This window comes from Platichthys flesus, chromosome 12, assembly GCF_949316205.1.
Source record: "Platichthys flesus chromosome 12, fPlaFle2.1, whole genome shotgun sequence".
Classification (NCBI taxonomy): domain Eukaryota; kingdom Metazoa; phylum Chordata; class Actinopteri; order Pleuronectiformes; family Pleuronectidae; genus Platichthys; species Platichthys flesus.
Window position 1 is genome coordinate 14,676,528 of NC_084956.1, and position 26,741 is coordinate 14,703,268.

General features: G+C 41.0%; 2 protein-coding genes and 1 pseudogene across 3 annotated transcripts; 2 read left to right on the forward strand and 1 right to left on the reverse strand.

Moving 5' to 3' along the window:
• Nucleotides 1-25: 25 nt before the first annotated feature.
• Nucleotides 26-9,466, reverse strand: LOC133966013 (calpain-1 catalytic subunit-like). Of its 2 annotated transcripts, XM_062400691.1 has the most exons (23): nucleotides 9,332-9,466; nucleotides 8,088-8,105; nucleotides 7,030-7,276; nucleotides 6,469-6,538; nucleotides 6,266-6,384; nucleotides 5,461-5,594; nucleotides 5,172-5,340; nucleotides 4,661-4,744; nucleotides 4,482-4,567; nucleotides 4,309-4,383; nucleotides 3,407-3,567; nucleotides 3,068-3,237; nucleotides 2,957-2,968; nucleotides 2,631-2,842; nucleotides 2,494-2,533; nucleotides 2,312-2,377; nucleotides 2,014-2,071; nucleotides 1,805-1,869; nucleotides 1,604-1,672; nucleotides 1,443-1,521; nucleotides 1,230-1,343; nucleotides 1,045-1,103; nucleotides 26-965 (listed from the first exon to the last, which is right to left on the reverse strand). In XM_062400691.1, exons 3-23 carry the CDS (start codon nucleotides 7,273-7,275, stop codon nucleotides 939-941), a joined length of 2,115 nt encoding a protein of 704 aa, XP_062256675.1. In that variant the 5' UTR covers nucleotide 7,276; nucleotides 8,088-8,105; nucleotides 9,332-9,466; the 3' UTR covers nucleotides 26-938. The 2 variants fall into 2 exon arrangements, with proteins under 2 accessions (XP_062256675.1, XP_062256676.1); XM_062400692.1 differs by lacking the exon at nucleotides 8,088-8,105.
• A 2,423-nt stretch (nucleotides 9,467-11,889) lies between these two features.
• LOC133966015 (calpain-2 catalytic subunit-like) lies at nucleotides 11,890-17,423 on the forward strand. The gene is made up of 21 exons (XM_062400694.1): nucleotides 11,890-12,204; nucleotides 12,292-12,361; nucleotides 12,516-12,634; nucleotides 13,059-13,192; nucleotides 13,280-13,448; nucleotides 13,546-13,629; nucleotides 13,709-13,794; nucleotides 13,885-13,959; nucleotides 14,139-14,299; nucleotides 14,386-14,555; nucleotides 14,666-14,677; nucleotides 14,838-15,049; nucleotides 15,232-15,268; nucleotides 15,391-15,456; nucleotides 15,543-15,600; nucleotides 15,689-15,753; nucleotides 15,988-16,056; nucleotides 16,155-16,233; nucleotides 16,790-16,906; nucleotides 17,015-17,073; nucleotides 17,158-17,423. Exons 1-21 carry the CDS (start codon nucleotides 11,968-11,970, stop codon nucleotides 17,179-17,181), a joined length of 2,103 nt encoding a protein of 700 aa, XP_062256678.1. The 5' UTR covers nucleotides 11,890-11,967; the 3' UTR covers nucleotides 17,182-17,423.
• A 647-nt stretch (nucleotides 17,424-18,070) lies between these two features.
• On the forward strand, nucleotides 18,071-26,140 carry LOC133966577 (calpain-2 catalytic subunit-like; annotated as a pseudogene).
• Nucleotides 26,141-26,741: the final 601 nt, after the last annotated feature.

Below are 26,741 nucleotides of genomic sequence, written 5' to 3' on the forward strand. Positions count from 1 at the left end.
ATGAACACAATAGAGAAATCACAACTATGAGGGCAATATTTATTGAAGGCACGACATACATTCACAACACATCATATGACTGGCTTATTTTTAATAGCTGTTAACAACATCATGGTGTAGTGTATAAGGCATTCAGTATCATGTGATCCCTGCATATGTCAATTGAGTGAACTAATACATTATTTCTCAATGTGAGGCAACTTCACTAAACCGCTTAATAAAATCCAAGTGCAAAATAAAACAACTAAATTGAACTGCTTGACTTTCAACGTCATCTGAAGAAGACTGGTGTAACATATAAACAGGCTAAACTTCAGTATCAATGCCAAAAATAATAATTAATACAAAACTTCATTGACATCAGATCCAGGCTTATACTGCCACCTACTGGTGCAAGATTAGAACGACAAAATCTTAACTGAGGTGAGAATTTCCTGTTTCAAATATCATCAAATATATATTAAAAATCTTGTCAAAATTGAAACGAAAATGATTGAGCAAAACTATAAGACTTAACTTTTTAAAGCACAACCTCTGAAAATCATTCTATTTTATTTATCCTGCTTCAGTGGGATGTCATAAGTTCAAATGTTAGTATGTCAGTTAATTCATACGGACAACAAAACTAAAATGTATTAGTGTTAAATTAACTAACTGCTACAGTGCACATCACAGCTAGTGATTTTTGTCATGCACAACCGCATGCTGTTTTATCGAGAAGACAGTTTATGTAGCACAATGACTGCATAGTTTCTTAAATTCAGCTGGGATACGCGTCTTGGTTCCACTTATTTGTTATACAGCATTTTCTTTGCTACTTCAGATGCTGAGGTGGGATGTGTTAAAGGATCAGCAGGTCACTAAGGCTGAGGGGTCTTCAGGGTCCCGGTTTGCGGCAGTCTGTACCTTTACACTATTCTTCCAGTACCGTCTCTTCCTCATCCGCACATTGTCAGGTAAAGCCACTGGCAACATGATTCATGAAGTTAGAATAAAACAAGAGATTGAAAAACTGTCGGGACTCTCTTTTAAAACAGAAATTACCTCTGTGACGTTCATCTCAGCAACTCCTGATCCCTCCTTGTCAAACTGCTGGTAAGATCCTGTTAACCAAGTAGACATTTTCATTATTATCAAGATATCATAATTACGCTGTATACTCCGTAAGATAATATGGTGTAACATTTGGTTTATGTATTTCTAATGACATCTGCATTAGTACTACTCACTAAACATGGCTTCAAGTTTGACCAAGCAGCAGATGAAGTTGTCAAAGTCAACCATCTCGTTCTCTGCGTACCGGGCGACCAAGACCTGATTCAGTCTGTTGTTCAACTTAAAACCTACAAAAGGAAACAACAAAATAGAGAAAGAGCTGCAGTTGTCATCTGTGAGGGAGTGTACATGGATAAATGAGGATTATGATTCAGTGAGAATTATACCTGCTGCCTCCACAGCAAGACGCATCTCATAGGAGCTCATTGCCCCAGACTTGTCGAGGTCGAACTGTCTATAAATCAGCTGGGAAACAGTGGCAGAAATGTAAGTAGAAATGCAGAGTTGAAGTTTTATTTAACCTTGCACATATTTTAATAAAACTTACCAGCCATTTCCGGATCTTGTTCCAGAGGATCTGAAACTCCACCAGACCCAAACGGGCACTGCCATCTTTCTGACAACCATGGTGTCAAGGCAAGAAACTACACCCAGAAAATCACTAAATGCTAAATAGTTTTTTTGTTTCCAAGAAAATCAGTTCATTAAAGGTTTGATCAGCTCACACCTGATAACTCAAAGAGGATACATCCATTAGATTGACCATGGTCCTGCATGATTCTACACTGAAGCCATCAGTCTTCAGGTCCTTGTCTGAAATAACAATAACACCCAATAACACAGGCTGGTCCACAATGATTCAGTTACAGAGGCATTATGGGAAGTAGACTGCACTCTGCAGTGGAATCTGATACAGTATTGGTAGATGTATTAATAATATGTAAAAATAAAACTCACGCCGGGAGACAACTCTGTTCAGAATGGTCCGAAGCTCACGAATGGAAATCTCCATATCCTGGTTAACACAGCAGACGAGAATTTTTTTCACATACAGCATAAATTATAGCAGAATTTTTAACTGTATTTATTCCATAACAAATGTGATGCCATTTTGGATCTAAGATGTGTATTTAAGACACTGCTAAACAATTTAATTACTTTTTTCCATATTGTAATTATATCTTAAAACGATTCAAGCAGTGTTGGCGAGTACTAATTACAACAAAAACAATAAGACAGGTGTTTCAGAACATACCTCCCCTGCTAGCTGAGCAAACATGGACTTAAAGGAGTCATCAATATCATCTTCAGAGATTTCCTCCTGTAGGAAAACAAAGAAAAAGCGGCAACTTATGCTGAGGATGCTATTTCTTTTATGATATTAATAATGTTGTTAATTTTTTCATTCAGTGTTGATCATGAGTCATTTATAAGTACCTCATCTTCTAAATCAGCAGAGACTTCATCATCCAGTTCTCTGCAATGGACAAAAACATATTTACATATATGTGATTTTTACTTTCACACATCACAAATACATTAAATGACAAACATCACACATGAAAAACACATACTCAGTTTCAGATTGCTTCTCAGTGAAGACCCTGAGGACAAAGTCGGCCTCTTGGCCAGGGTCAAAGGTGGAGGGGACGATGAGGTACTCTCCAGGGGGCAGACGCAGGCGCGTGCTCACCTCTCTCAGGTTGATGAAGGTCTCTGAGCGTGCGCAAGACGACATGCTCAAAAAGAAGTTCTTCTTCAAGTGGACATTCTGGCAGCCTCTGAACTAAGGGCAGGAGGAAATAACACATGGGTTGGGATGTATTCGTTTTGTTCACCTAAGCTTGTGTGGATGTAATACACAAGAGTGTTTTCTCTGTATTTTTTATGCTAAACCTACCTCTTCCGGTATCTGAAAAAAAAGATAAATGAAGAAATTAATATATACAAATAGCATACTTTTAGATCTGTAAACCAGACAAGGAGTGGAGTGATCTTTCACAGTTCTCACCTCATAGAGAGCAAAGCCAATGGTGTGCATGTCCTGACCTTGGCGCCGATGTCTGCGGCGGTCCTTCTGCATGAGAGCTACTAAAAAACTGCACGCCACCTCATCATCCTCGGGGTCATCGTCTTCCTCCAGCAGCGTGATCTTGTACTGAGGGTTGATCCAAAACGTGTCTACAGAGACAGTGCAATGTGTCAGCCTGTTTAATAGTCACAGTAACACGAGAGGACCTGGTTGTTGAGATATCGGCACTCAAATACTTTATTAGTAATATTATCAATGTCAGAGTGTACACTTGTGCATGAAAATGATTTTTCCTGTGAGCACACAGATGGGACTCACTGGGGTGGTTCCTGCAGCCTCCAGCGGAGCTTCCTTTTCTCCAGGAGCCGTGGAACTTGATGGTGTTCCAGTGGCTGACACTGTCCTCGCTCAGAGCATCAGGAGTCAGGTTACAGATCTCAAGGCGAGAAAACTGCCTCGTGAATTCACTGAAGGACATCCTGGAAGATTAAGATTAGCTCAGTCAAAAATCCGGAGTGCAACTTTTGTTACATATATTTCACACTATGTCCATTAAGTTCTTTTTCAAAGTTATATTCACATATATGTCTTTTAAACATGAAGCTGGAGCCAGGAGGTTGATAGCTCAGCACAAACTCAAATTCATATCCATACAAAGTGTAAAAACAACAAGTTGCTGTTAATGTGATGAGAAACACTAAGAAGTCAATGATACTAACGGAAAATAAATATTCACAAATAACCCCACTTGAAGAACCCATTTTCAATGTATTTGTAAACAATTAACAAACAAGATATATTTATTGGAGAGCTTTAGAGGTGCTGATGTTTTGATTTGTTATTTACGGACAGAGCCAGGTTAGATGTTTGACCCATTTCCATCTTTGTGCTAAGCTAAACTGAGCTTCTCCTGGCTGTAGCTTAAAGGAGAATTCTGGTATTTTTCCGCCTGGGCCCGATGTTTATAAATGTGGATTTTTAATCGAATGGTACTTACGACAACTTTTAGAATTAGTCCAGTAGAATGCCTCTGCCAGGCGCACGTTCATAAACACAGGGCCCAGGTTGAAAGATATTGGCATTAACCTTTAATATTTAGAGTACAAGTGTGTGAGCTGTATCAATCTTCTCATCTCAACAAAAAGGCCCAAAATAAACCGAGCCATTACTTAAAAATCAAAACATTAAATTCATCAAATCTCCATACTGCGACATCCTACCAAAACTCCCCGTCTTCCATCTTAAGATGCAAGTCCTCTCGTTCAGAAGGGTCGATCTCATCCCATTCAGGTGAACTAGCAAAGACACAGGAGTAAAGTGAATTAACACTCTTGAAAGAGGATATTAAGGAAAATAAACTAGGGACGAAAGTACATCCGAGACATTTACTCACTTGTCACTCCAGGCTCCAGTCCACTCCACCTGGCCCCAAGGGTTACGCACTCGGATAAGGCGCGTCAAGTTGCCACGGAACTCGACCTGCATAACACCAGGGACACGGTAAATTAATAACTCTTACTGTTATTAACTATGGTGACTTATTAGAGAGAACAGAGTCATGCACAGACAGACCTCCTTCAGCGCAGTGAGTGAGTAGGCGTGGCCCTTCACGAGCTTCTTGAATGTAACAGCCTCCATGTCGAAGGCACTGGAGATCTGCAGCAACGTAACAACATGACAACTGCAACTGAGTGTGAATAGTCTAACACAGTGGATGCCAGACTAAGGGTAAGGATCCCTTGGGGGGGAGTAAAAAATGACTTTCATAATTCATGTACAATTTAAAACCATTTCGTATTTCCATTTTAAGATAAAACCAAATGTGAATTAAAAATATTTATGACCATAGTGTCCCTTGCAGTAGGTTAATTTATAGCACCAATATGTGCACCAATATTATTTTTTCACAAACTAGTCCAACGTCTCAGGTATCATTATTTTGGAGGGCAGGGACTGAAAGGTTTGGGAATCCTTGATCTGGCATTTAAATAAATACAAGAGCTTTTAACATTATCGGCCTTCTAAAGATGGTGCAGTCTTGATCGTCAATTCTTGGTGCTATGCCAGCGTGTTCAGCACTCACATCGATAGAGCAGCCCAGTAGAGAGCCTCTCTCCAGGGCTTTGCCGATGATCCGGTACAGATCTTTCGGAGCCCTGCTGAGCTCGTACATCTCGGACACGCCGCCCGTGAAGTCCTCAAAGCCCTCAGTGGTGCTTCCTCCGGACAGAGCCTCATAGGAGCCATTCAGCCTGATGCCACATTAAAAAAACATCACATCACTTTGATTGTAGACCTCAACAGCATTTCATAATGTGCTTTACAGCTTCTCATGATGAATAATTCAGCTGCTGGCCTCTTTCAATACCTACTTAGCATAAGCCTTCTCCAGGAGTGCACTCCAGAATTCGTTGCCCTCCGCAGAGTGGACAAACATAAGCTCGCCGTCTTTGACAGGCAGCCTGTCATCAATCACGATGTCCACCCACTCGCCGAACTGCCAGAACTGCAACACAGAGCAACATCTGACAACTCAGGACAGATTTTTGTTTACTACTCATGGATTTAATCTTTCAATAAGTCTGTCAAAGTCCCCGGTCTAATAGAATGGCAGGTGTAGTGATGATGAATGAAATTGTCCAACCCTCATTTTGGTTACTTTTGCTTTAGGTGATGATCCCATAAATGACAGTGAGGGAAACAGGGCAGTGTCTGTTTTGTTTTTGTAGTTTCTTCTAGCAACTGTGTTCTAATAACATACAGAAATATTTGAGATCCTTGATTTTGCTGCTCCAATGTTGACCAGGGATCTGCTGGAGTCCTGTTACATGAGGGGGTTGTCGTTTTTACTTAAAGCAGACAGACAGGAAACTGATGGAGGTGGGGGGTATATGGATTAATTCATTGATTGTAAAGGACTCATAGACATAAAGCTAGCACGCCCACAACAAGGGCAGGACATATTCACTTGTCAACCCTGCAGCTGGTGTTTTATATGTTGGGAATTAAAAAAAATACAACACACACACACACAGATGTTTGAGCGCAGCAAATCTGAGCACAAGCAGAGTAAAGTTTTGAGTAGAACCATTGCAGAATTTAAATGTGAAATATTGCTCTCAAGCTTACAGACCACAATCATGAATAAAGATCTGAAAAAGACTAAAGGGGAAGTACCTGAAAGTGGAAGATTCCAGCGTAGTCATCCTGGAACGACTGTCCATGAGGGACCACCCGATGAAGAAGCCTTTCATTGAGGGTGAGAGAGGCGATGGCTGCTAAGAGCCAGCAGTCACCTGCGGACGAGAGAAAGCCTCCAGTAATGTCTTCCTAATTATTTTTCATGATAATTTAAACATTAATGACCAACACAGACTTACCGAGCGCTCCCTGACAGATGTCTGTCCTGGTGGCACCACCCAAAATGAACTGAGGGTCCTCGGTCAGTTCCTATGGAGAAATTAAATACAGTTAAATCAATCATGCACAATTACCTCAACAATTTTGGGGATCTACAGATTCAGTGCTTTGAAACATGACACATTTTTCAAAGCTATTCTTTCCACCAATGCATCAGCGGCTTGTGTTTTAATGAGGCACTGTAAACAAATGTCCCAGCAGGGAGTGGTCTGAGAGACACATGCGATGCTGACAGCTGCAGACGGTGGTCAGAGAAGTTCCTGTCCCTACTTGTCCTATTCTGTCTGAGATTCCAGACTGGAAAAAAGATAGTGTCACTGATATGTTTGCTTACATACAATAATCTGTTGAGTCACCTGGAAATTGCTCTTGTGAAAGAGTTTTTCCTCAAAATAATGACGGATATTTACGGGTATTTCAAGATTTTCTACATTTGTAAAAATCAATGCGTAAATATGGTGTTTTTATATAAAACAATTCTAAATAGGCTAATAATCAACTCTCACGCTCAGTTTCCTCACCGTGGGTCTCATCCACTCCACATCTCTAGTTTTGGAGGTATAGGGGGCGAGCTCCTTGAAGCCCAGGGATGGAGGCTCGGCGGGGAAGTAGGGGTCTTCAAAGAGGCTGCCTGACTCCACGCACTCCTGCTTCAGCACCTCATAGTCCTGGTTGTTCAAGTGCAACGCCTGCTCTTTGGAGCCCATGCCTTCTGCGCGGAGCCTGTTGGCGTATATCGTAGCAGATATCCCTCCAGCTGGATTCATGCTGGTGCAAGATATAAATAATGGCAGTGGTGGGTGGGTACTCACGGAGCTGTCTATAAATAGCAGAAAGCTCATCCATGGCATGCTCTTGTATAAAGAGTTACAGGAAACAAATCAGGTGTAAGAGCGTGTGTATACAAATAATGTTTATTCTAGTGATTAAGCAGGATTTCATTTCTGCTGATTAATTAGCTGATTAGAGTGGATTCTACTCCGAAGCCGAAATTATAACAAGAGGCATCTGAAGAAACTGAGGTCAGGTCCTTGGTATCACGTTCGTGTAGTAAATTTAAGCAATTTTAAACTTAACACTTAAAGTTGAGGTTTAGAAGGTGATTATTTTTTGGTAAACAAAATTAAAAATGTACAAATTTGAATAATAATTTCAGCTTTTGATCCCCAACACTTTTGTTTCTGACAGTTTGGTGAGGACTCACCTGAAAAGCCTAAACAAGAAAATGTAAATAAGCAGTTAATAAAATGAAAAAATATAATTTAGGGGTCTTAGAGTAGCAGGTTTGTTGGTTTAACTCATGACCTCAGCATTTCCAGAGTCCAGGCAGCAGCTATGTAAAAGAGCATCAGCAATGATGCAGGCCTATTCCTGACAATACTGGTGAGTGGAGGAGGGTAATGGTAAGTGGTGACATAAACAAAAACAGTTAATGAAGCTTCAGTGAGAAACTACAGAGGATCAACAGAAATACAGAGAGTTTTGTAAAGTGACTACAGGAATGTGAGACATGAACAGCAGAGCACCACCTTAAACACGGCAAACACAGGGATAACAAAGCGAGTTAGAAACGTGATACCTTGACTGTATGTGCGAGCTGATGGGAGGAATGAGACAAAAAGGAGAGATAATGTCAATTACTGATTTTTTTTTAACACAGGGTTGAAAACAAAAGTGTTCTCATTTCAAATAATTGTGATTGCCATTAGTCTGCGAGGCAGGAAAACCAGGCCCTAATGGAAACTTAACAACTCAGTGGGGACCTTTTTCTCTCCCCTGAATGCTTTCAAATGTCAAGAAGTTCACAGCCTTAAGTGAAGCATCATAGCGGCTTGTTGGATTGAACCTTTTTACTTGGCTGGAACTATCTGAATCACAATTGGGACACGGGATGGTCTTTTATGCCCCTCTGCTCCACTGGAGAGGAATAATAATGAGCCTAGTTCATTAAACAGAGCAGGCATTCACAGTTGGAAGGGAAAACTTGGATGAAGCTGCTGAGGTGAAGGAGCCAGAGGGAGATATGAGACGAATGGTGGCATTAGCAAAAATAAATCCAACGTGTTGCTGTGCAAAACAGTGTATTATTTTGACAGAAACAACTCTGCAGGCAGGGAGAGTGTTTATAGGGCCGGCCCCTCGCAACCCTGAGGGCCCCCACATGCCTGTAGAGTCTGCAGGAATGTCCCTGTGCTCTGACAAACCGCTAGAGAGGGTTGTCAAATGACCAAAAAGCATCCTTCTCCTGTTTTTTCACCCCCCAGTGGACAAAGAACAGCTGATCCACGCAGTCCTGCGGTGGTGATGTCATCCATGGGACTTCAACCCTCAACAGAAACCTAAACCCAATCAACTAGCCTCTCAGTGTAAACATGGCCTGCGCGTAAAAGTCTGAATTATCCTGCGCATGTGTTCCCAGCTTTATGAATTGAAGATGATGATAAGCTCTCCACTATTTAAAAAAAAAAAGTCATAGTATGTCAGGCATTTAATACAGGCTCCTATTTGTATTGTGAGCAGCACCTGTTCAGCAGAATAAGCAGGCCTGTGTTTACAGTGTGTGCGCACTGGGCTGCAGCCACACATTTCCCCTCTGTACCAGTACCTACAAGTGACACATGAATCTGTCCCATTCAGTGTGACGGCTGTATCCGTGCAGACTGTTGGCAACCCCAAATCATGCAGTGCGTGAAAGCAGACGCAGCGCAACAGCCCACACAGAGGCCTACACACTACAATAAAACCACGAGGCACCGTTAACCTTAAGCCGGTGAACGAGGTGCACTGATTCTAATTAAAGAGAAAGGAGACGGCAGCACTCACCACTGCTTTAAATGACAACTCAAAGCTCCACAGGAACAGTCGTGAGGGGACAATCGTGCAAATCTGTGAGAGGGGGGTAGAGGTTCTGTGCACAGTAGCGCAGGCCCACCCCTTTCCGCTACACGCACACACACACTGCAGGAGACACCCCTACAGTAAGTGGAGGAGGAGCCACTGGCACACACCCAGCAGTAACACACACTGCCGCTGGAGGTGCTGAGGACAGCGAATATAAAATACAGCTAATAGACCACAAAAAGGCAAAAGGTCAGGTTATTATTAGGTAAGTATATTAAATACTTACTTAACAGAAATATTAACTAAAGAAATATACATCAGAAAAGAGCCTATTCAAATTCAAAGAATTACTTTTAATTGATTCATGTTTTTTAAACATAATAATGCAATTTCAAGTTTTACTTATCAAATGTAAGTTAACACAGGGGCAAAGGATCAATAAAGATTGTTGGACGAGAAGGTCAGGTCAGTTCAGGTCAACAAAATACCGCTCAATATAAATCTAATCAAATAAAATATATACAGTACATTCAAAGTGTGAGAGTAAAACCAACCAGTGTAAAACCAAAGTGACAAGTGCATACAAGTTGTTGTGCATGTTCAGAGGATATGCAGAGAAATACTTGGATATGAATTGAGTTATGAATAAGGGAGCCTGATGTCCTGGTGTAGCCTGGATTTGTAATGCCCATCATGTGTTGTGTGTGGATAAATACACACCCTGTCCTGAGCTGCTCTGAAACGAGGTAACCACATATGGACCAACAATAAGCTCTATGTTTACATGCACATAATAAACACATCTATACTAAAACGGGAATAACTGCCCCATCCTAAGTAGCACATATCACAAGAAGTGTCAATATAAACTACTGCTGTCCTCAATAAACATATGTATTTTGGAAAGCAAAGCTCACTGACTGACTATATCAAGAAGTTTATGTTCATGAGGCCTAAGCATGTTTGACAGTGACAGTTTTAGAGAATTAAATATATACACGTTGCTTTAAACTGAGAGTTCATTCTGATTGAATCAGAGGGAAAGTGACGGTTCCACTGTCGTCTTTATCTCAGAATGTATGGGGCTGATTGACTTGACAACAGCTAAATAAATAATATGTCTTGCCACCTGGAAAAGTAAAAATTAGCATCAATTTCTCTTAATCCTTATCCTGGAGTAAGTGCCTGTGTCACCTGAACCACGAAGACTAACATAGAAAAAAACCTAGGCCTGTCAGAGCGTCATGACATAGAGATATGTAATTACTATGATAAAGTACTCAAATCCTATTTTCTAAATCAACTTTTTATGTTTTAATGATGGGTGTGAAATGAAAGCAGTAATTTTAGCCAAATTTGAACTAGTTTTAGCTATTTCTGGGGGGGTTTCACTGTGCTCTTCATGCTAGTTCGAGGTGGGTGTAGATCTGGTGGAAAAAAAGATTCAATAGAATCTCAATCTATGACAGTTTGTGGGTTGTTAGATCTCTGTCAATTATTCAGCCACACCCAAACAGACTGGATCCGTTTTGTTTTTTTACATCAAACTCTAGATAGTCCGTGTAGATAACAGTATAACTGAGTAGAATACGAGTTTCACTCGGAATGAAAAGCTCATAAATGATTATTATCTAATTCCGCAGCTCCCCTCAGCCCAATTGAGCTTTACTATAATGTTTTTGTTGATTACCAAGGCTCTCAAAATAAAAAATCTGTGATAAATGACAAGGCAAGCAGAAGGCAATTGGAGAAATTTGGCTCCCCAAATGGACTGTTAAACTGAAAGGAAAATTAGAGCCTCATAGCTAATGTGAAGTTTAAATGTGTACCAGCAGGAAAAGAAACTGTAGTCAAGTAATATCATTCAAGTTCACATTAGCATTAACATGAACAAAAATAACATTGACATAACATTATTTGCTCAATTACTTTTGGTCCCCTAAAGCTGTTTGGTAAAAACAACAGCACATGTATAATTAATTATTTGTAATGCAGTCTGAGTCCAGTAATAATGTATTCTATTGATATGGGCATTACATTATAGCCATATTGAATCCTAATGTATTTGCTGACTGCATATTGACATCCCCCAGGCTTAGTGTTGCTACTTTGCTACTCTGACTCTTGCTCAACTGTTACTTCATTACAACCATTTAATCTTTCATGTCTCAATTCTAAGCGTTGTGTGAACTTAATCCCTCACACTAACCTGGGGAAAACATCTCTATTGTTTTATTTTCTTTGATGGGATGTTTTGTAAAAGATTATTGTAGAATGCCTGTTACCCGATTAGATAGTGGGTTTCCTTTGCTTCTGAAGTGGAAGTCGACAAATGGGGCAAATGAGAATGGTGGTTGGAGTCGCTTTAGGGTGTGGCCCTGTTTGCATTTCAGATGTGGCCACAGCTATCTCTCAGGTGATTTGCCTAGGGTTGCTGTGGTCTGCTCTGTTTGCCTCACCTGTCCATTGGAGGCCCCGCCCTGAATGTGATCCCTGTCTTCCATACCCTGTGGCAGATATAAAGGAAGCTGGGACAAAGACACGTCTACTTTGTGACCGGCTCCTCTCACAAGAGAAAAATCCAGCCCCAGCGAGTGTAGATACTATCTGAGGGGAGGATGACATCCACGGCAGACCGACTGGCCCACCAGAAGGAGAGGGAGCAAGGCATTGGCACCAACCAGCAGGCGGTGAAGTTCTCCCAGCAGGACTATGAGAGTTTGCGGCAGCAGTGTCTGAAGAGTGGACGTCTCTTCGAGGACAACCTGTTTCCAGCTGAGAGGAAATCCTTGGGCTACAATGAACTGGGACCATACTCATCCAAGACCAGGGGAGTGAACTGGAAGAGGCCAAAGGTAGGTAGCATATTTCTGAATATGTGGACCAAAATAAACCAGATTAATTACATTTTTCTAAAAACAAATGTTTGCTGCTCTTTGTAGGAGCTGTGTTCCAACCCCAAGTTCATTGATGATGGAGCCACGAGGACAGACATCTGCCAGGGAGCTCTGGGTAAGTGAGGGGAAAGAAAATGGATGATGGACTGTAATGGCTTTTAGAAGAGGACAGTATACTGTACATATCTGTGGAATAAACCCCCGTCTTTTTGAGCTTGCCAAAGGAAGGTTGTTGCCCCATCTCAGAGTGTGAATCGGCTCCATTGCAGGTGACTGCTGGCTCCTGGCTGCTATAGCCTCTCTGACTCTGGACCACCGCATCCTGGCTCGTGTGGTGCCTCCTGGACAGAGTTTCACAGAGGATTATGCCGGGATATTTCACTTCCAGGTGACAAACGCTTTTTTTCATCTGGCCCCTAACCCTGAATTTCATAACCTCTGAGTTTCTGGTCTTTTATCTTTCTTAGACTGTCTTCTTTCCTGCCAGGTTAGATCATAGAATGATGGGTTATTTTAATGAAAACTGGTCATTATACATCCGCAAGGCAATCAATAACTCACCAGTGTTAAAAACCACTGGCTCTTCACTCTAGCGCCACCACCAGGTGAAACTTGAATACATGGTGAATAAAAAAAACATTGTGACAATATAAAAACAATGAGACTATTTTACATTTGTGTTTCATATGTAATCACCTGACACTCAAACAGAACATCCAATCGCAGACTCACACAACTGCCTGCAGGACAGTTGAATGAACTTGGAGGGTTAAGAACTAATTCATTAAACAATATAAATATTTCCTTCAAAGTTCTGGCAGTTTGGTGAGTGGGTGGACGTGGTGGTCGACGACCGTTTGCCCACCAGAGATGGAAAGCTGCTGTTTGTCCACTCAGCGGAGGGCTCTGAGTTTTGGAGCGCTCTACTGGAGAAGGCCTATGCAAAGTATGTATGAGCCCTTTTTTATCTCCAATCGAAACATTATGGCATCTGTGAACGTGTAGTGTATTCCTGTCTCTTTGTGTTTGACAGGGTGAATGGTTGCTATGAGGCTCTTTCAGGTGGAAACACTATTGAAGGTTTTGAGGATTTCACCGGAGGAATTGCAGAGATTTACTCCCTAGACAAGGCTCCAGCAAACCTCTTCCAGATCATACAGAGGGCACTGAAGCTGGGTTCACTGCTCGGCTGCTCTATTGATGTAAATCTTATTTTACTACTGATTTCCATGACTATCTGCAAACAATCCAACATTTAGCAGCACTAATGCCATCAATGTATGCTGTTGGTGCTCTCAGATAACTAGTGCCTACGAGACGGAGGCAGTCACATCTCTGAAACTTGTGAAAGGACATGCATACTCAATCACTGGAGCAGAAGAGGTACTATTCCACTTTTTTTCCATTTAATTTAACAGCATGCACATTTTCCCTATATATTGAAGCCTTGCTCTTTCCGAAGGTTCGTTCCCGAGGCAGAGTGGTTCAGCTGGTCCGCATCAGGAACCCGTGGGGTCAGGTGGAGTGGACAGGGCCTTGGAGTGATGGGTAAATAACTGTATCAAGAAACCATCAGCTACCATTGAATAATTCAAGGCATTTTTTAAGAGCATGATGTTTTCTAATTACTATTATTAGATCCAGTGAATGGGAAAACATCAGCAAAGATGAGAAAACAAACTTCAACCACGTGGCGGAAGATGGAGAGTTTTGGTAAATCTGACTTTATCCTTTCAATAGCATCACAAACATTTTTATTTTGGATGTTTTTTTGATGGTAGAATATGGATTAATAATCGTAATCTTCTGTATCTCCAGCAGCAACTGTTTAGTGAGATGAATAACACTTTTTTTTATATATTATCATGTAATATATATTTTCCTTCTGCCAGGATGTCCTACTCTGACTTCACCAGGCACTTCTCCAAGCTGGAGATCTGTAACTTGACCCCGGATACGCTCATGAGCGACACAGTGAGCCACTGGAACCATTACCAGTTTGAAGGGATGTGGCGGATCGGCTCCACAGCTGGCGGCTGCCGCAATAATGCAGGTGAGGGGAAATTAAATAATTTGTACAGTTACAGCTGAGCAAGACGTTCTGAGTTTACAATACCTCACCTTCTGAATGTGTTCCAGCCACGTTCTCCTCCAACCCTCAGTTTTTGGTGTGCCTGGAGGACGTGGATGACGATCCTCTTGATGGCGAGGATGGATGCACGTTTCTGGTGGGGCTGATGCAGAAGAATGGACGACAACAGAAGAGGCTTAACCGCGACATTGAGACCATTGGCTTTGCCATTTATAAGGTGTCTGACAATAATATGACATCACTGATGAAATCAGTTTGTTGTATGTGACTATTTTATGACTAATTGACTGATGTGCAATAAATATGCGTCTTTCTGATTTTTTACAGGTCCCAGATGAGGTCTGTATTTGTTCTGGTACATTTCTGTAATGATTTTCAACTTAAGATCGACATTTAAAATTACATCACAATTATCAAGATGATTGTGAGATTGTCTTGTGGATGTCTGGGCTCTCGCACAGCTTTCCATTAATGAAGCTTCTCTGCTGTCAACCTTCAGTACAAAGGTCGCAGCAATGTCCATCTGGGTCCAGATGTTCTGCTGCGTCAGAGAGCTGTGGCTATGAGCAGCAGCTTCGTCAACATGCGAGAAGTGTGTGACCGCTTCAAACTCCCTCCAGGGGAATACGCCATCGTCCCCTCAACCTTCGCACCCCACAAGAACGGCACTTTCGTTCTCAGGGTGTTCTCAGAGAAACAGGCTGCGACCAGGTATCTGTGTTACAGTAACAGGCAGACTACATGATGTTTAGGGTCATGTGCAGTACAGCACAGAGCTTTGGCTCATGCAGCCATCTACAAGCTGCAAGTCAGACGATAGCTCCTTTGGTCACAAATAGAAATTGTAAACTTTTTGTTGTTTCAGTGCTCACCCTCTGCATTTCTTCTTTCAGTCGACTGGAGGAGGAACTTGATGCTAAGATAGAGGAGGTAAGAAAATGTTCTTTCCTCCACCATACTGAATTTAAAAAACACATTGGTCAATATAATATATACATTCAATTAACATGCTGAGATCATGACTCACACTTGCTGGTATTTTTCTATCACAGGACGTGATATCTGAGAGTGATGTGAATCCTCATTTCAAGCAAATCTTCAAGAAGCTTGCAGGCGATGTAGGTGGAAGGAAGAGACAAAAATGCTAAAAACGCCATAATCCTGGATTACAAATTAAAATTCATGAAATTTGTTCTACAAACAGGACATGGAGATATCTGTCTTTGAATTGATTACTGTTTTGAACAACGTTGTCTCTCACCGTAAGTACTTCTGAAAAAGGTGATTCATTTAAGTACAAACTCTTTTATGTTCATTGACTATAGACTTTGTTTTGTCACTTTCTTGCAGGGTCTGATATCAAGACAGATGGATTCAGCCTGGACACAGGTCGACTTATTGTCAGTCTGTTGGATGTATCCTCTTTAAAACATTAAACAGACACTGATTCTTTATGTTGAGAAACAGCACCTTAAATGTCCTTTCACTGTGACCCTGCAGAATCTCACTGCACTACAGCTTTGGAGTTAAGATCCGTAAAAGACATCTGATGATGACTTAATATCCCTATTCGCAAATGTTAGATACATAAGTGACTAATACATTATTAGTCGCAGGCTTTGCATGGTGGATACCTTAACATTCACCAGAAAGATGGAAGTGCCATGCTGGGACTGATGGAGTTCCACGTACTTTGGAACAAAATACAGAATTATTTGGTATGTTGCGATTAAATTGGTATGACATTTATTATGATCATGGTAGGAACACCTGTCTGCATCTGCTAACACAAATCATGGCTGCCTGGGTCACACAGGCGATCTTTAAGAATTACGACTCAGACAACTCTGGCACCATGAGTTCCCATGAGATGAGAGGCGCCGCCACTGAAGCAGGTAAAAAGACATGATCACGAGAGGAATCTCAAATGCAAATGTCCAACAAATGGTGTTAAAGTGTAGACAATGTAAAGGACCATGCAGCTTCTGCTAATGCTTCAATGCAAAGCTGTCAAACTCTGCTGCATGGCTCCAGGATATATCAGAAATGTCGTAATACTGCATTAAGACTCTGTATGTCTTTGAATTGAGAATGCCACTAAAGCTGAAATACCAGTGGATTACAGTAATGTGAAGCCCATGACTTGTTTTTGTAGAATATCCGTTAACTGCTCAGGAAAATACAGCATCCTTAGTTGCTGGTGGTGTGTTTGTGTGTATAATTACTGCTACCAGAAATTGTCCGACTGGATTAGCCAGTTTGACTCCTTCCCTGCACATTGGTGTTTGTCATGTATGCTTTACCACAGGAACAAGAAGAGTACGGGCCAGACTGTGTAACTTAATTCTTCCATTGTTAATAGCTGACACCTCTCCAAAATGATCCTCATGTATGAAACCAACCCTGCAATCTTACAGGAAGTTGATGATCCTTACGTTTCTTCTTCCACAGGTTTCAATGTCAACAGCGCCGTGCTGCAGGCCATAGTCAATCGTTACACCGATGCTCAGTATGCCATAGACTTTGATAGTTTTGTGGCGTGTCTCATTAAGCTTGAAATGCTCTTCAGTAAGTGTCCGCAAATACAACTCCAATACCTCTTAATCTTACATTGATATGAATCAGAGAGCTGAGGCCTGCTTACATTAACTGTATTTGTGTTTTCCTCTCAACCAGAAATGTTCAAGTCTCTGGAAAGAGATGACTCAGGGAAGATCGAGCTGGACATGCAACAGGTGAGGAAAAAAGAGTGTCTGTTTTTTTGGGCTGTCCCACTTTAGACACTGTGTTGTTGTATAACTTCTGTTTGTTCTTTGCAGTGGCTGTGCCTGGCTATGAACTAGCTGTGGAATCAACACAAACAGGGCTTCCTTTGTGGTATTAGCCAGTTAACCCAGTGAGAAAAGCATTTAACATACACTTTATCACACATTTAACTGCTATATTACACATTCAATTGCATTTGCTGTAGCCTACATATAAATGGAGAAATCCTATAGACATGTTTTATCACGCATCTATTAAAAATGGTGTTTGCTCTTGAAAAACATATTTCAAATGATAGAAAATAAAAAAATTAAGAAACCCCTTGACTGTTCCTATTTATTTAATCTTGCACAGATCACAAAGATAAAATGATTCCAATATTGTCCGCACCTCTGTTTTTCCTTGTTTTTCCTTGCAAGAATTGATTCCTGCAATAACAAGAGCTGTTGAGTTTTCTGTGATACACTCACATTTGTATGAAGTGACATTTTATGAATAAGTGTAACTTCATAATCAAATTACTTTTAAGTCGTTTGATATCCGTTATTTTTCACATCAACTCAACATGATAGCAAACTCGTACTAAATATTACCCTTTATATTGAACGAAAATGAGAGATTACATGAACATTTCGTTCAATATAAAGGGTAATATTTAGTACGAGTTTGTAATTGTAGTAGATAAAGTAATCATTTTAGGAGAAACATGTTTGAGAGTGTACAGAAATGATACAGAAATATATTAAAGATTCAATTCCTCTGCTACTGGTCCACATCTGGGCCAATCACGAGCCAACACTCGAGTCCATACACACAGTGGGAAACAGGTGAACCAGAATAGGCAGCCCTGACCAGGGTGTGGAGACCAGTTGAACTGCAAATGCAACATAGAGACCCTCTACACACACACGCACACACACAACAGGAGACTCACAGGCAGACAGGTCGTGTCACAAGCCGCTGAATATGTCTGGCGTCGCGAGCAAACTTGCGCACAACCGAGACCGATCACACGGGATCGGGACCAACTCTCACACGGTGGAGTACCTGGACCAGGACTACAGGGCTCTGAGGGAGAGCTGCCTGGAGACAGGGCGGCTGTTCGAGGATGATTGCTTCGAGGCTCTGCCCTCATGCCTGGGCTACGACAAGCTGGGGCCAAACTCGAAAAGGGTGCAGGGCATCACCTGGAAGAGACCCTCGGTGGGTAGAGGCCGGGGCAGCAGCAGATACGATGGGCTTAAATAGGAAAAGTGCAGTTATCTAAAACTCTGCAAACACACTCTCTGGGCACTAGTTTGTATGGAATCTATGCAACTACATATAGATTATTAAGATGCTTTTATTAGTCCCAAACACATGCACAGACATGCAAAGGCACACTCATGCAGGTAGGGAAATTTAACCTCTGCTTTTGACCCATCTGGTGCAGGACACACAGAGCAGTGAGCGACCATGTACGGCGCTCAGGGAGCAGATGTTGGGGGAGTAAGGTGCCTTGCTCAGGGGCACTAGACAGGGTAGGCAGAATCCTCTTGGAATTTTGGACAGATCAATCCAGGTTTGTCTTTTGTTGTCTTTCCGTGGAGTCGAACCAGAGACGAACCAGAGACCTTCTCTGCCCATAGTCCAAATTTCTGCCACTAGACCACCGCCTCTCCCAATTATTAGTATCACTCATGTGTTGACTCTAAATATTGGTTCAGGGGCTATTTTCCTCATATTTTCCTACACCCTTGTTTTTACAGTCAGTCTTTGCTGCTATTGTTCAGTGATGAAAGCCAGTTCCTGTTTATCAACAGCCAAGTGCTTTTGCCTAAAAGCTTCCACCTGTAGTTTGTTTATAATATTAATATGGGTGTGATCATACAATGTGCAGAGAGAGAGGGGGTAATTCAATGTATTTGCAACATTTTCCTGCAGTGCGTCAACATCCAAAGCATGTAAGATGTTAAAATAATATTAGTAGAAAAATGCCTAGAAATGTCCCGAACAATCAGAATGAGCCGGAGACTTCTAGGCACTTATCATTGAGGCAAAATGCCTTAAAATGTCCCACTCTTGGTATTAGGGAAGTACAATACGTGGGACACTGTAGGCACTTCACATTAAAGCAAAATGCCTAGAAATGTCCCACACTAGTGGTTACGGAAGTGTAATACTTGGGACACTTCTAGGCACTATATATCATATATAGATAGATAGAGAGATAGATAGATAGAGAGATAGATAGATAGATAGATAGATAGATAGATAGATAGATAGATAGATAGATAGATAGATAGATAGATAGATAGATAGATAGATAGATAGATAGATAGATAGATAGATAGATAGATAGATAGATAGATAGATAGATAGATAGATAGATAGATAGATAGTTCAAGTATCAAGTACCTTCAAACACACATACAGGGTAAGACAAAAGTAAAAGGCTGTAGCATATGTAAACAGTGTAAATAATCAACAAATTGCTACTTTTTATACGTCACAAATAACAAGAAATAAGATGGAATAAGAAAAAAAAATAAGAAAAAGTGCTTCGTTCATTTCCACCTCTTTTCTTTCAGGAAATTCATAGTTGAAAATTTTGCCAGGACTGACATTCGCCAAGGAGGGCTTGGTGAGAAAATGCATTTTCATATTTGCAGTATTTATTTTACGGCAAAGTCTTGTAATGACTTTTCATGCACATCAGTTGTCAGATATCCCATGTAAACGTCAGGACTCTCAGTAAATTCCTGTGCATTGACATAAACATAGTGACTGTGGACAAATTGCCTCTTACACAACTCTCTCAGTCTTCAGCATTTGCTGCTGAGACATGCAGAGAATGTGAGCAAGCAGTTACTGTGCACAGCTGAGTGTGTGTGTGTGTGTGTGTGTGTGTGTGTGTGTGTTTGTATGTGTGTATGTGTGTGTGTTTGTGTGTGTGTGTGAGAGAGCAAACAAACTGCAGACAGATGTGTCCTACAGACAGGGATTATAAAAGTTTGCAACATAGCATTTTTTTTCCACACAAAAGTTCCCTTTGCTTTTTCATCTTTGTCAACTTGTGTTCAGATAACAGCTGGCTCGTCGCAGCCATCGCTTCCATGACCCTCAGCAAACAGGTTTTGACTCGAGTTGTACCTCAAGACCAGAGCTTTGACGAGAACTACGCAGGCATCTTTCACTTCGAGGTTCAGTAGATGGACACATGCCACAGTTGCATTCTTTTTAAGTGCTGCAGACAGGTTTGATTTTTTACATGTTGTGTTCTCTTCTCTTCTCTTGTGGTTCAGTTCTGGCAGTTGGAGAGTGGGTGGATGTGGTGGTCGATTGCCCACCAAAGCCCTGAAAGCTGATGTTTCTTCGCTCAGAGGAGGGATCTGAGTTTTGAGCGCACTGCTAGAGAAGGCCTATGCCAAGTATGGATTAATAGAACATCTAGAAATAATCTATTTTATTGGCCTGCTCCTCTGGTGTAGTCCCTCATGAAACCTTTTTTCCCCTTCAGGATGAATTGATGCTACGAGGCTCTCATTGGTGCAGCATCATTGAGGGTTTTGAGGACCTCACCGGAGGCATTTCTGAGAGTCATGACCTGAGGAAGGCAGATCCCCGTCTCTTCAAAATCATTGAGAAGGCCCTGGACCGAGGGTCCCTTCTGGGATGCTCAATCGATGTATGTTTGAGTTTCTTGTTTAACTTTCATGGAGCATCGTTGGTGTTCTCTCAGGATCTGGTAGTTTTGACCTCACTACTTTTTCCTCTCAGTCCCAGTGCCAAACCACGATTGATTCAAAGACCCTCAACAATCGCGGGTTGTTGACAGGTCATCCCTATTCATTGACGGGAGCAGAGCAGGTGAGCGAATGTGTAAAAACAGATCAAACGAGAAAGACCATCCAGGTACAAGTGAAGCTGCGGTGGATATGTGACAAAAATGAGGAGTTAGAAGATAACAATGTCAACGATAAGAAAATCCATAGGGTATCAGGGTTCACTAAAGGGCTTAATGAGACACAAGCTGTGTCTCAATTCAGGGGCTGCGTCCTTTAGAGGCTGCATTTGATACAGATTGTATCACAGCAGCGTGACTAGACCATTTTAAACAATTTTGTCTATGAGACACAAAGGCTCCAACTGGCGCATCCCTCTCTGCCAAACCTATCCCAGGATTAATTGCACTTTGGAGACAAGCTGTTTTTCAAAGAGATAATGGTGCCAGTAAGAAACGATATGGCCATCAATTAAGTATCAGGCTTTAACTCTCACTTAACAGTACACCCGTGAAAAATTCCAAGGGGCATTGCATTTTTATCGGGGAGTCCATCTTCAGCTCTGTTGGTGGGCGAAAGCAGAAAAGACGAGACGAGCTGGTGATGACGATCACAGAAATCCTCTACAGACCACCGTCTCAATTCGGTTCAGCCCGTGTGTTCTATGAAGCTCAAGGAGGAGGTGGTTTTCGTGGGCCATGAAGATCATGTCCTCCGAAGGATGAAGCCCCTGAATTGAGACACAACTACATTCACCAGATCTCAATCGGGAGGTTTGACCAACAATATTAAAGTTGAATATTTGTATTTATATTTGATTATACTGTTTCTTTTCTGATTGAGGGTAACTGAAACCTTATTCTGTGTCAGGTGGAATACAACGGGGACATGGTGCAGTTGATCAGGATTAGAAACCCATGGGGTCAGCGGGAGTGGGACGGAGACTGGAGTGACAAGTGAGTGTTGTGTACATGTATGGGGCTTTACAGGCACACACATGGTTCCTAGGTAACAACTATTGTGATCCCCTGACTTCTTCTAGTGCCAGATTAGCAGAATTAATGAAAAATCCTAATAACCATTGGATGGATTGCCATGAAGTTGGAACTGACACTTATGTTCAGGATTATTTATAACAATTATTGTAATCCTTTAGTTTTTCACTCTGTCCTCATTAGGCTAAACGCTTGTTTGAGTCCAATACTTTGGTTTAGGACCAGATGCCTGCAAAACTATTTACAATCCAACTATGGTTAATCATAGATAGTATATAAAAGTGGACACTTCTCCATCTCCTTCCATTATCCAAAATAAAGCCAAAATATCCTTGATACACAGGCTGCCATCTGGCACCGATAACATTGTTTTGGAGACAGTCTGGACAGTAAAGATCTTGAGATGCAGCCAACGGAACGAAGTGCCACTGATACAAGTGCTTGACCAATCGAGTGTCAGTCTCAGCTCTTAATCATGAAATTTCATCCAGCATTTAATTAATAATAATATCAAATAACTAATACAAACCACAAGTACTTGAACACACATCTGTTAAAATGTATCTGACATGCACTTTGACTATTTAGTTGGACCAATATGCATTCCACTAACAAGGAGGAGGCATGATTTGTAACTTATACTTCTGCCTGCCACCAGGGGGCATTCAAGGTGCTTTGGCTTAACTGCAAGGGAGCAGTGATGTTGTTCATTTTAATACACATTATGTGGTGAACATGGACCCATTATTCCTCTTGAACACCAGCACTGAACCTCACTGCCCAATGGATGTAGATGTATTTGTGTGTTCGAGGTGTGGGTGGAGGAGTTGTGTGGCGCTCACTTCACGGACCTGCTTATTTGTGCAAAACACTATTCAACTTACTCACACTCAAATTCTAGTTCTGGCCACTGGAGATGCTTGAGTGATGCCGATCGGGAGAGGCTGACCAAAAGTTCTGACAACGGGAAGTTCTGGTAAATCTCCAAACAACAAACATATATTGTCCGAACAACAAATAAAAAATCTCTAATGACACAAATGGAGGAAAAAGTAGAGATCTGCAACCTCCCCCTCGAATACTCGAAGTGGGTAGAGTCTGAGTTTGAAGGCACATGGAGGAATAACGTGTCAGCTGGTGGCGTCAGAAACTTTATAGGTACAACCAGTTTCATCATTTTTGCATAATTGCCACTCCAGATTTAAACCCATCCCTAATATATGTGTCTTCCTAGGCATCTTATCGATGTATCCTCAGTTTGTCATCAAGCTGAATGAGTTGGATGATGACCGTGATGATGGCGAGGATGGCTGCAGCTTAACTGGTGCTTGATGCAGAAGAACATGCACAGGTACCAGTCTCGCTGGACAATTGGTTTTTCCATCTATGAGGTGAGGAGCTGCTTTAAAGCCAACAGTTCCAGTGACGATTTTTGTCAGAGCCCCTTTTCTCATGTTCTTATGTTTGATTTGTGTTTAAATTTCTATAGCTGCCTGAGGAGGTACATAAGCAAAGATGAATACACTTCATGAACTTGTTGCTTGGAGCTGTCGTTTTTAATGAAGAATGAGCATTCAAAGCAACTGTCTCATTAAGAGATTACGTATCTTAATCATTAAGATTAAGATACGTTTATTTATACCAAACACATGCACAGACATGCACAGGTAGGTAAATTTATCCTCTGCATTTAACCCATCTGGTGCAGGACACACAGAGCAGTGAGCGACCATGTACGGTGCCCGGGGAGCAGATGTTGGGGGAGTAAGGTGCCTTGCTCAGGGGCACTAGACAGGGTAGGTAGAATTCTCTTGGATTTTTGGACAGATCAATCCAGGTTTGACTTTTGTTGTCTCTTCGTGGAGTCGAACCAGAGACGAACCAGAGACCTTTTCTGCCCATAGTCCAAGTTTCTGCCACTAGACCAGTGATTCTCAAATGGGGGTACGCGTACCCCTGGGGGTACTTGAAGGTACTCCAGGGGGTACTTGAGATTCTTTTTTTATATATTTAAAATTAGCATCCATTCACAAATCTTTGAAAAATTGTTATTTAACAAATATTCAATAACATATAAGTGTAAGTTCATGAACTAAATTGTATATTCTGTAGGCTTATCAATTTAATTATCCTAAAAAAAACAGAGTCTCCCCCATACCGATGGTTTGACCCAACCTGGCACACGCCACCTGTCGTCACCTGCCTTGAAAACTTCAACAATGGAGTCGAGTTGAAGTGCAGCAGCAATGCTGCTGAAACACGGAGGGACAAGTACAAAAGAAGGTCGAAACCAGAGCAGAGAGCCTTCCCTAAACAACACCGTGAGAGCTTGTGCCTCTTCGGAGGGGCGTTAAAACGTAAAAGTTTTCCGTTGTGAAGTTAATGATTCATAACAAGAAGTCCGCGTCTCTACCGGTACCCTTTCAAAATAAAAGCAATAATACAAAAGCGGAAATGAAACTGTATGACCTTAAAGCGAGCAAATATTTCACAATAAAATAACAGAAAGACACTTCAATAATATTAACAATAACATAGATTGGGTTATTTACACTTTTTGTTTTTTCTGTGGGGAGAGATTAGCCAACAGTGGCATTAAGCCACCACATCTTCAGCGGTATCTCCAGACAAAACATGAAAGTCATGTTGGTAAGCCACCTGAGTTTTTTGAGAGGAAACTTTCTGAATTCAGGTCATCTCAAGACACAATGCGAAAAGCCTCCCCGAAGCAAACGGAAACAAGCTACCTGTCAGTATTCTTTTCGATCTTTAAAGAAGATATTTTAAGATGATAAATATTAAAAAAATATGTTTTGAGCTAATCTTTTATTTAAAACTAAGTTAATGATTTATTTTTTGGGAAGAAGTGTTTAGCTATAATTAAGTTCATGAGTTCAGTTTGAGAACATATCTTTATTATGATCCCAAAAGAGGTCACTTTAAGTTGATAATTATTTTGAGGTCGAAAATCTTTATTTATATTGAGATAATAATAAAAGTCTTTAGTTATTTGTATATCTTTTTATTTCGAAATAGTTCAAGAGAGACCACTACAAATGAGCAATGTTATGGACATTGATGGAGTTTTAAATTTGAATGTGTCAAGTTACAAGGATTAATAAATCACATTACATCTTTCTTTCAACCAAAAATGCTTTGCGCTGGTTAGGGGGTACTCGGCAGAATTTTTTCTTCAAAGGGGGTACGTCACTGAAAAAAGGTTGAGAACCACTGCACTAGACCACCGCCTCTCCGCTGTGTTCAATTCAAAATATAAAAGCAACGAGTTCCAATGGATGGTGTGTATGCAGTGCCCTCATGTGACCAAATTGCACATGTCTTTTTCCATTACTCTGGCAAAAGGCAGGTTCACCTGATGAGGGACTTCTCCGAGTACAACTGCTCAGTAGTGCTCTCCGAGAACGTCATCAATAATCGAGAAGTGTGCGGCCGCTTCTGTCTTCTCCCTGGAGGATACCTCATCATCCCCTCCACCTTCAATCCCAGAGAGGAAGGAGACTTCTATATGCGGGTGTTGTCTGAGAAAGGGGCTCATTTCCAGTACACTCATTTCATAATTTGTTTTAATGTAATATATAATCACAGTGTTCAAAATGATCATATGTATGTGTGTCGTCCACAGTGGCTGTATCTGGCGATGGTGTAGAGGACTGTTACAGAAAAGGATTCGGTTTTGTGTTGAAGTATCATCATATCTGGTTTCAGGTTTTCGGGTGAATGTCTTTTGCGATGAATGGATATTTAATTTCAATGAAAACTATTCCCGGTTGTCCGATAATCCATTAACAAAATAATGCCAAATGTTTAATTGGTATTCAATAAAGCAATATACATTAACACAGTTTGTATGTGCTGTTCTTTCAAGAAGTAACCTCAATTACTTTTTTGGAAATTTTGCGCAACACAATAATTGTTTTTTTTTGCAGATTGATACTAATCTCAGACCTGTATGGTAAATATGAAGCAACAGCCAGCAGCCAATTAACTTTGCTTAGATTGCACACATAGGAAACACCTTTAGTTTCCAAACAGCTGCTATTGTCCTCCTACTAGCACCTCTCAAACTCACCACGCAACAATGTTTATATCATTTGTCAAATGGCAGTTTTATACTTATTTTTTGCATAGATCATACTACTGAGATAACAATGGGATTCACCCTCAGAGGTAATTGTGGGAAGATTATTGTTACATTTACATAAGAGCCCAGTCAGCTGTTTCCCCCTGATCCCTGTCTCTATGTTAATGTCAGGTAAAAGAAGAGCCAACTTTGAAAACATATCTGAGCAAACCCAACAATAGTTACACAACAGACATGAAACTTGAACCGAGGTGAGAACAACAATGCTTTTTCTCAATGCGAGAGTAACTTTTTGTAGACCAACCCACATCTGCGAGAAGCATGTCTGGATGAAGTCAGGACTGACAACTAAACCTGGTCTTAAGAACAGTCTTATTTTAACTTATGAGTCACAGCACTTGTAAAAAACAAATGACTCAGCATGTAGCAGGTATTCTTCATACACACCCTGACACTGTCATTGTGTGCACATTTTTTTTCTATATGTCGCACTATATGCAAGAGGAAATGCTTGTAGATATTTAACAAAACACATGTTGACAAAATGGATGTTTGGTATACAAGCCATCCTTTAACCTGTGCAGAATTATTCTTAAAAACCTTTTAAATTCTGTCTCACACATATCTTCTTCTGATACTTATTATGATGATGATGATGATGATGATGATGATGATGATGATGATGATGATGATGATGATGATGATGATGATGATGATGATGATGATGATGATTGTTATTGTTGTTGCTGTTATTATTATTACTAACTCGGCCAAGG

Excerpts from the sequence above, each read along its gene's own strand:
- LOC133966013 (XM_062400692.1), bottom strand. The coding sequence starts at position 7,275 with ATGAATCCAGCTGGAGGGATATCTGCTACGATATACGCCAACAGGCTC. Across the intron at positions 4,745-5,171 it reads TACTGGGCTGCTCTATCGAT|ATCTCCAGTGCCTTCGACAT; the intron begins GTGAGTGCTGAA and ends ACGTTGCTGCAG. Across the intron at positions 2,378-2,493 it reads CTGCTGATTTAGAAGATGAG|GAGGAAATCTCTGAAGATGA; the intron begins GTACTTATAAAT and ends GTTTTCCTACAG.
- LOC133966015 (XM_062400694.1), top strand. The coding sequence starts at position 11,968 with ATGACATCCACGGCAGACCGACTGGCCCACCAGAAGGAGAGGGAGCAA. Across the intron at positions 15,457-15,542 it reads TCAAGAAGCTTGCAGGCGAT|GACATGGAGATATCTGTCTT; the intron begins GTAGGTGGAAGG and ends TTCTACAAACAG. Across the intron at positions 15,754-15,987 it reads TTATTGTCAGTCTGTTGGAT|AAAGATGGAAGTGCCATGCT; the intron begins GTATCCTCTTTA and ends AACATTCACCAG.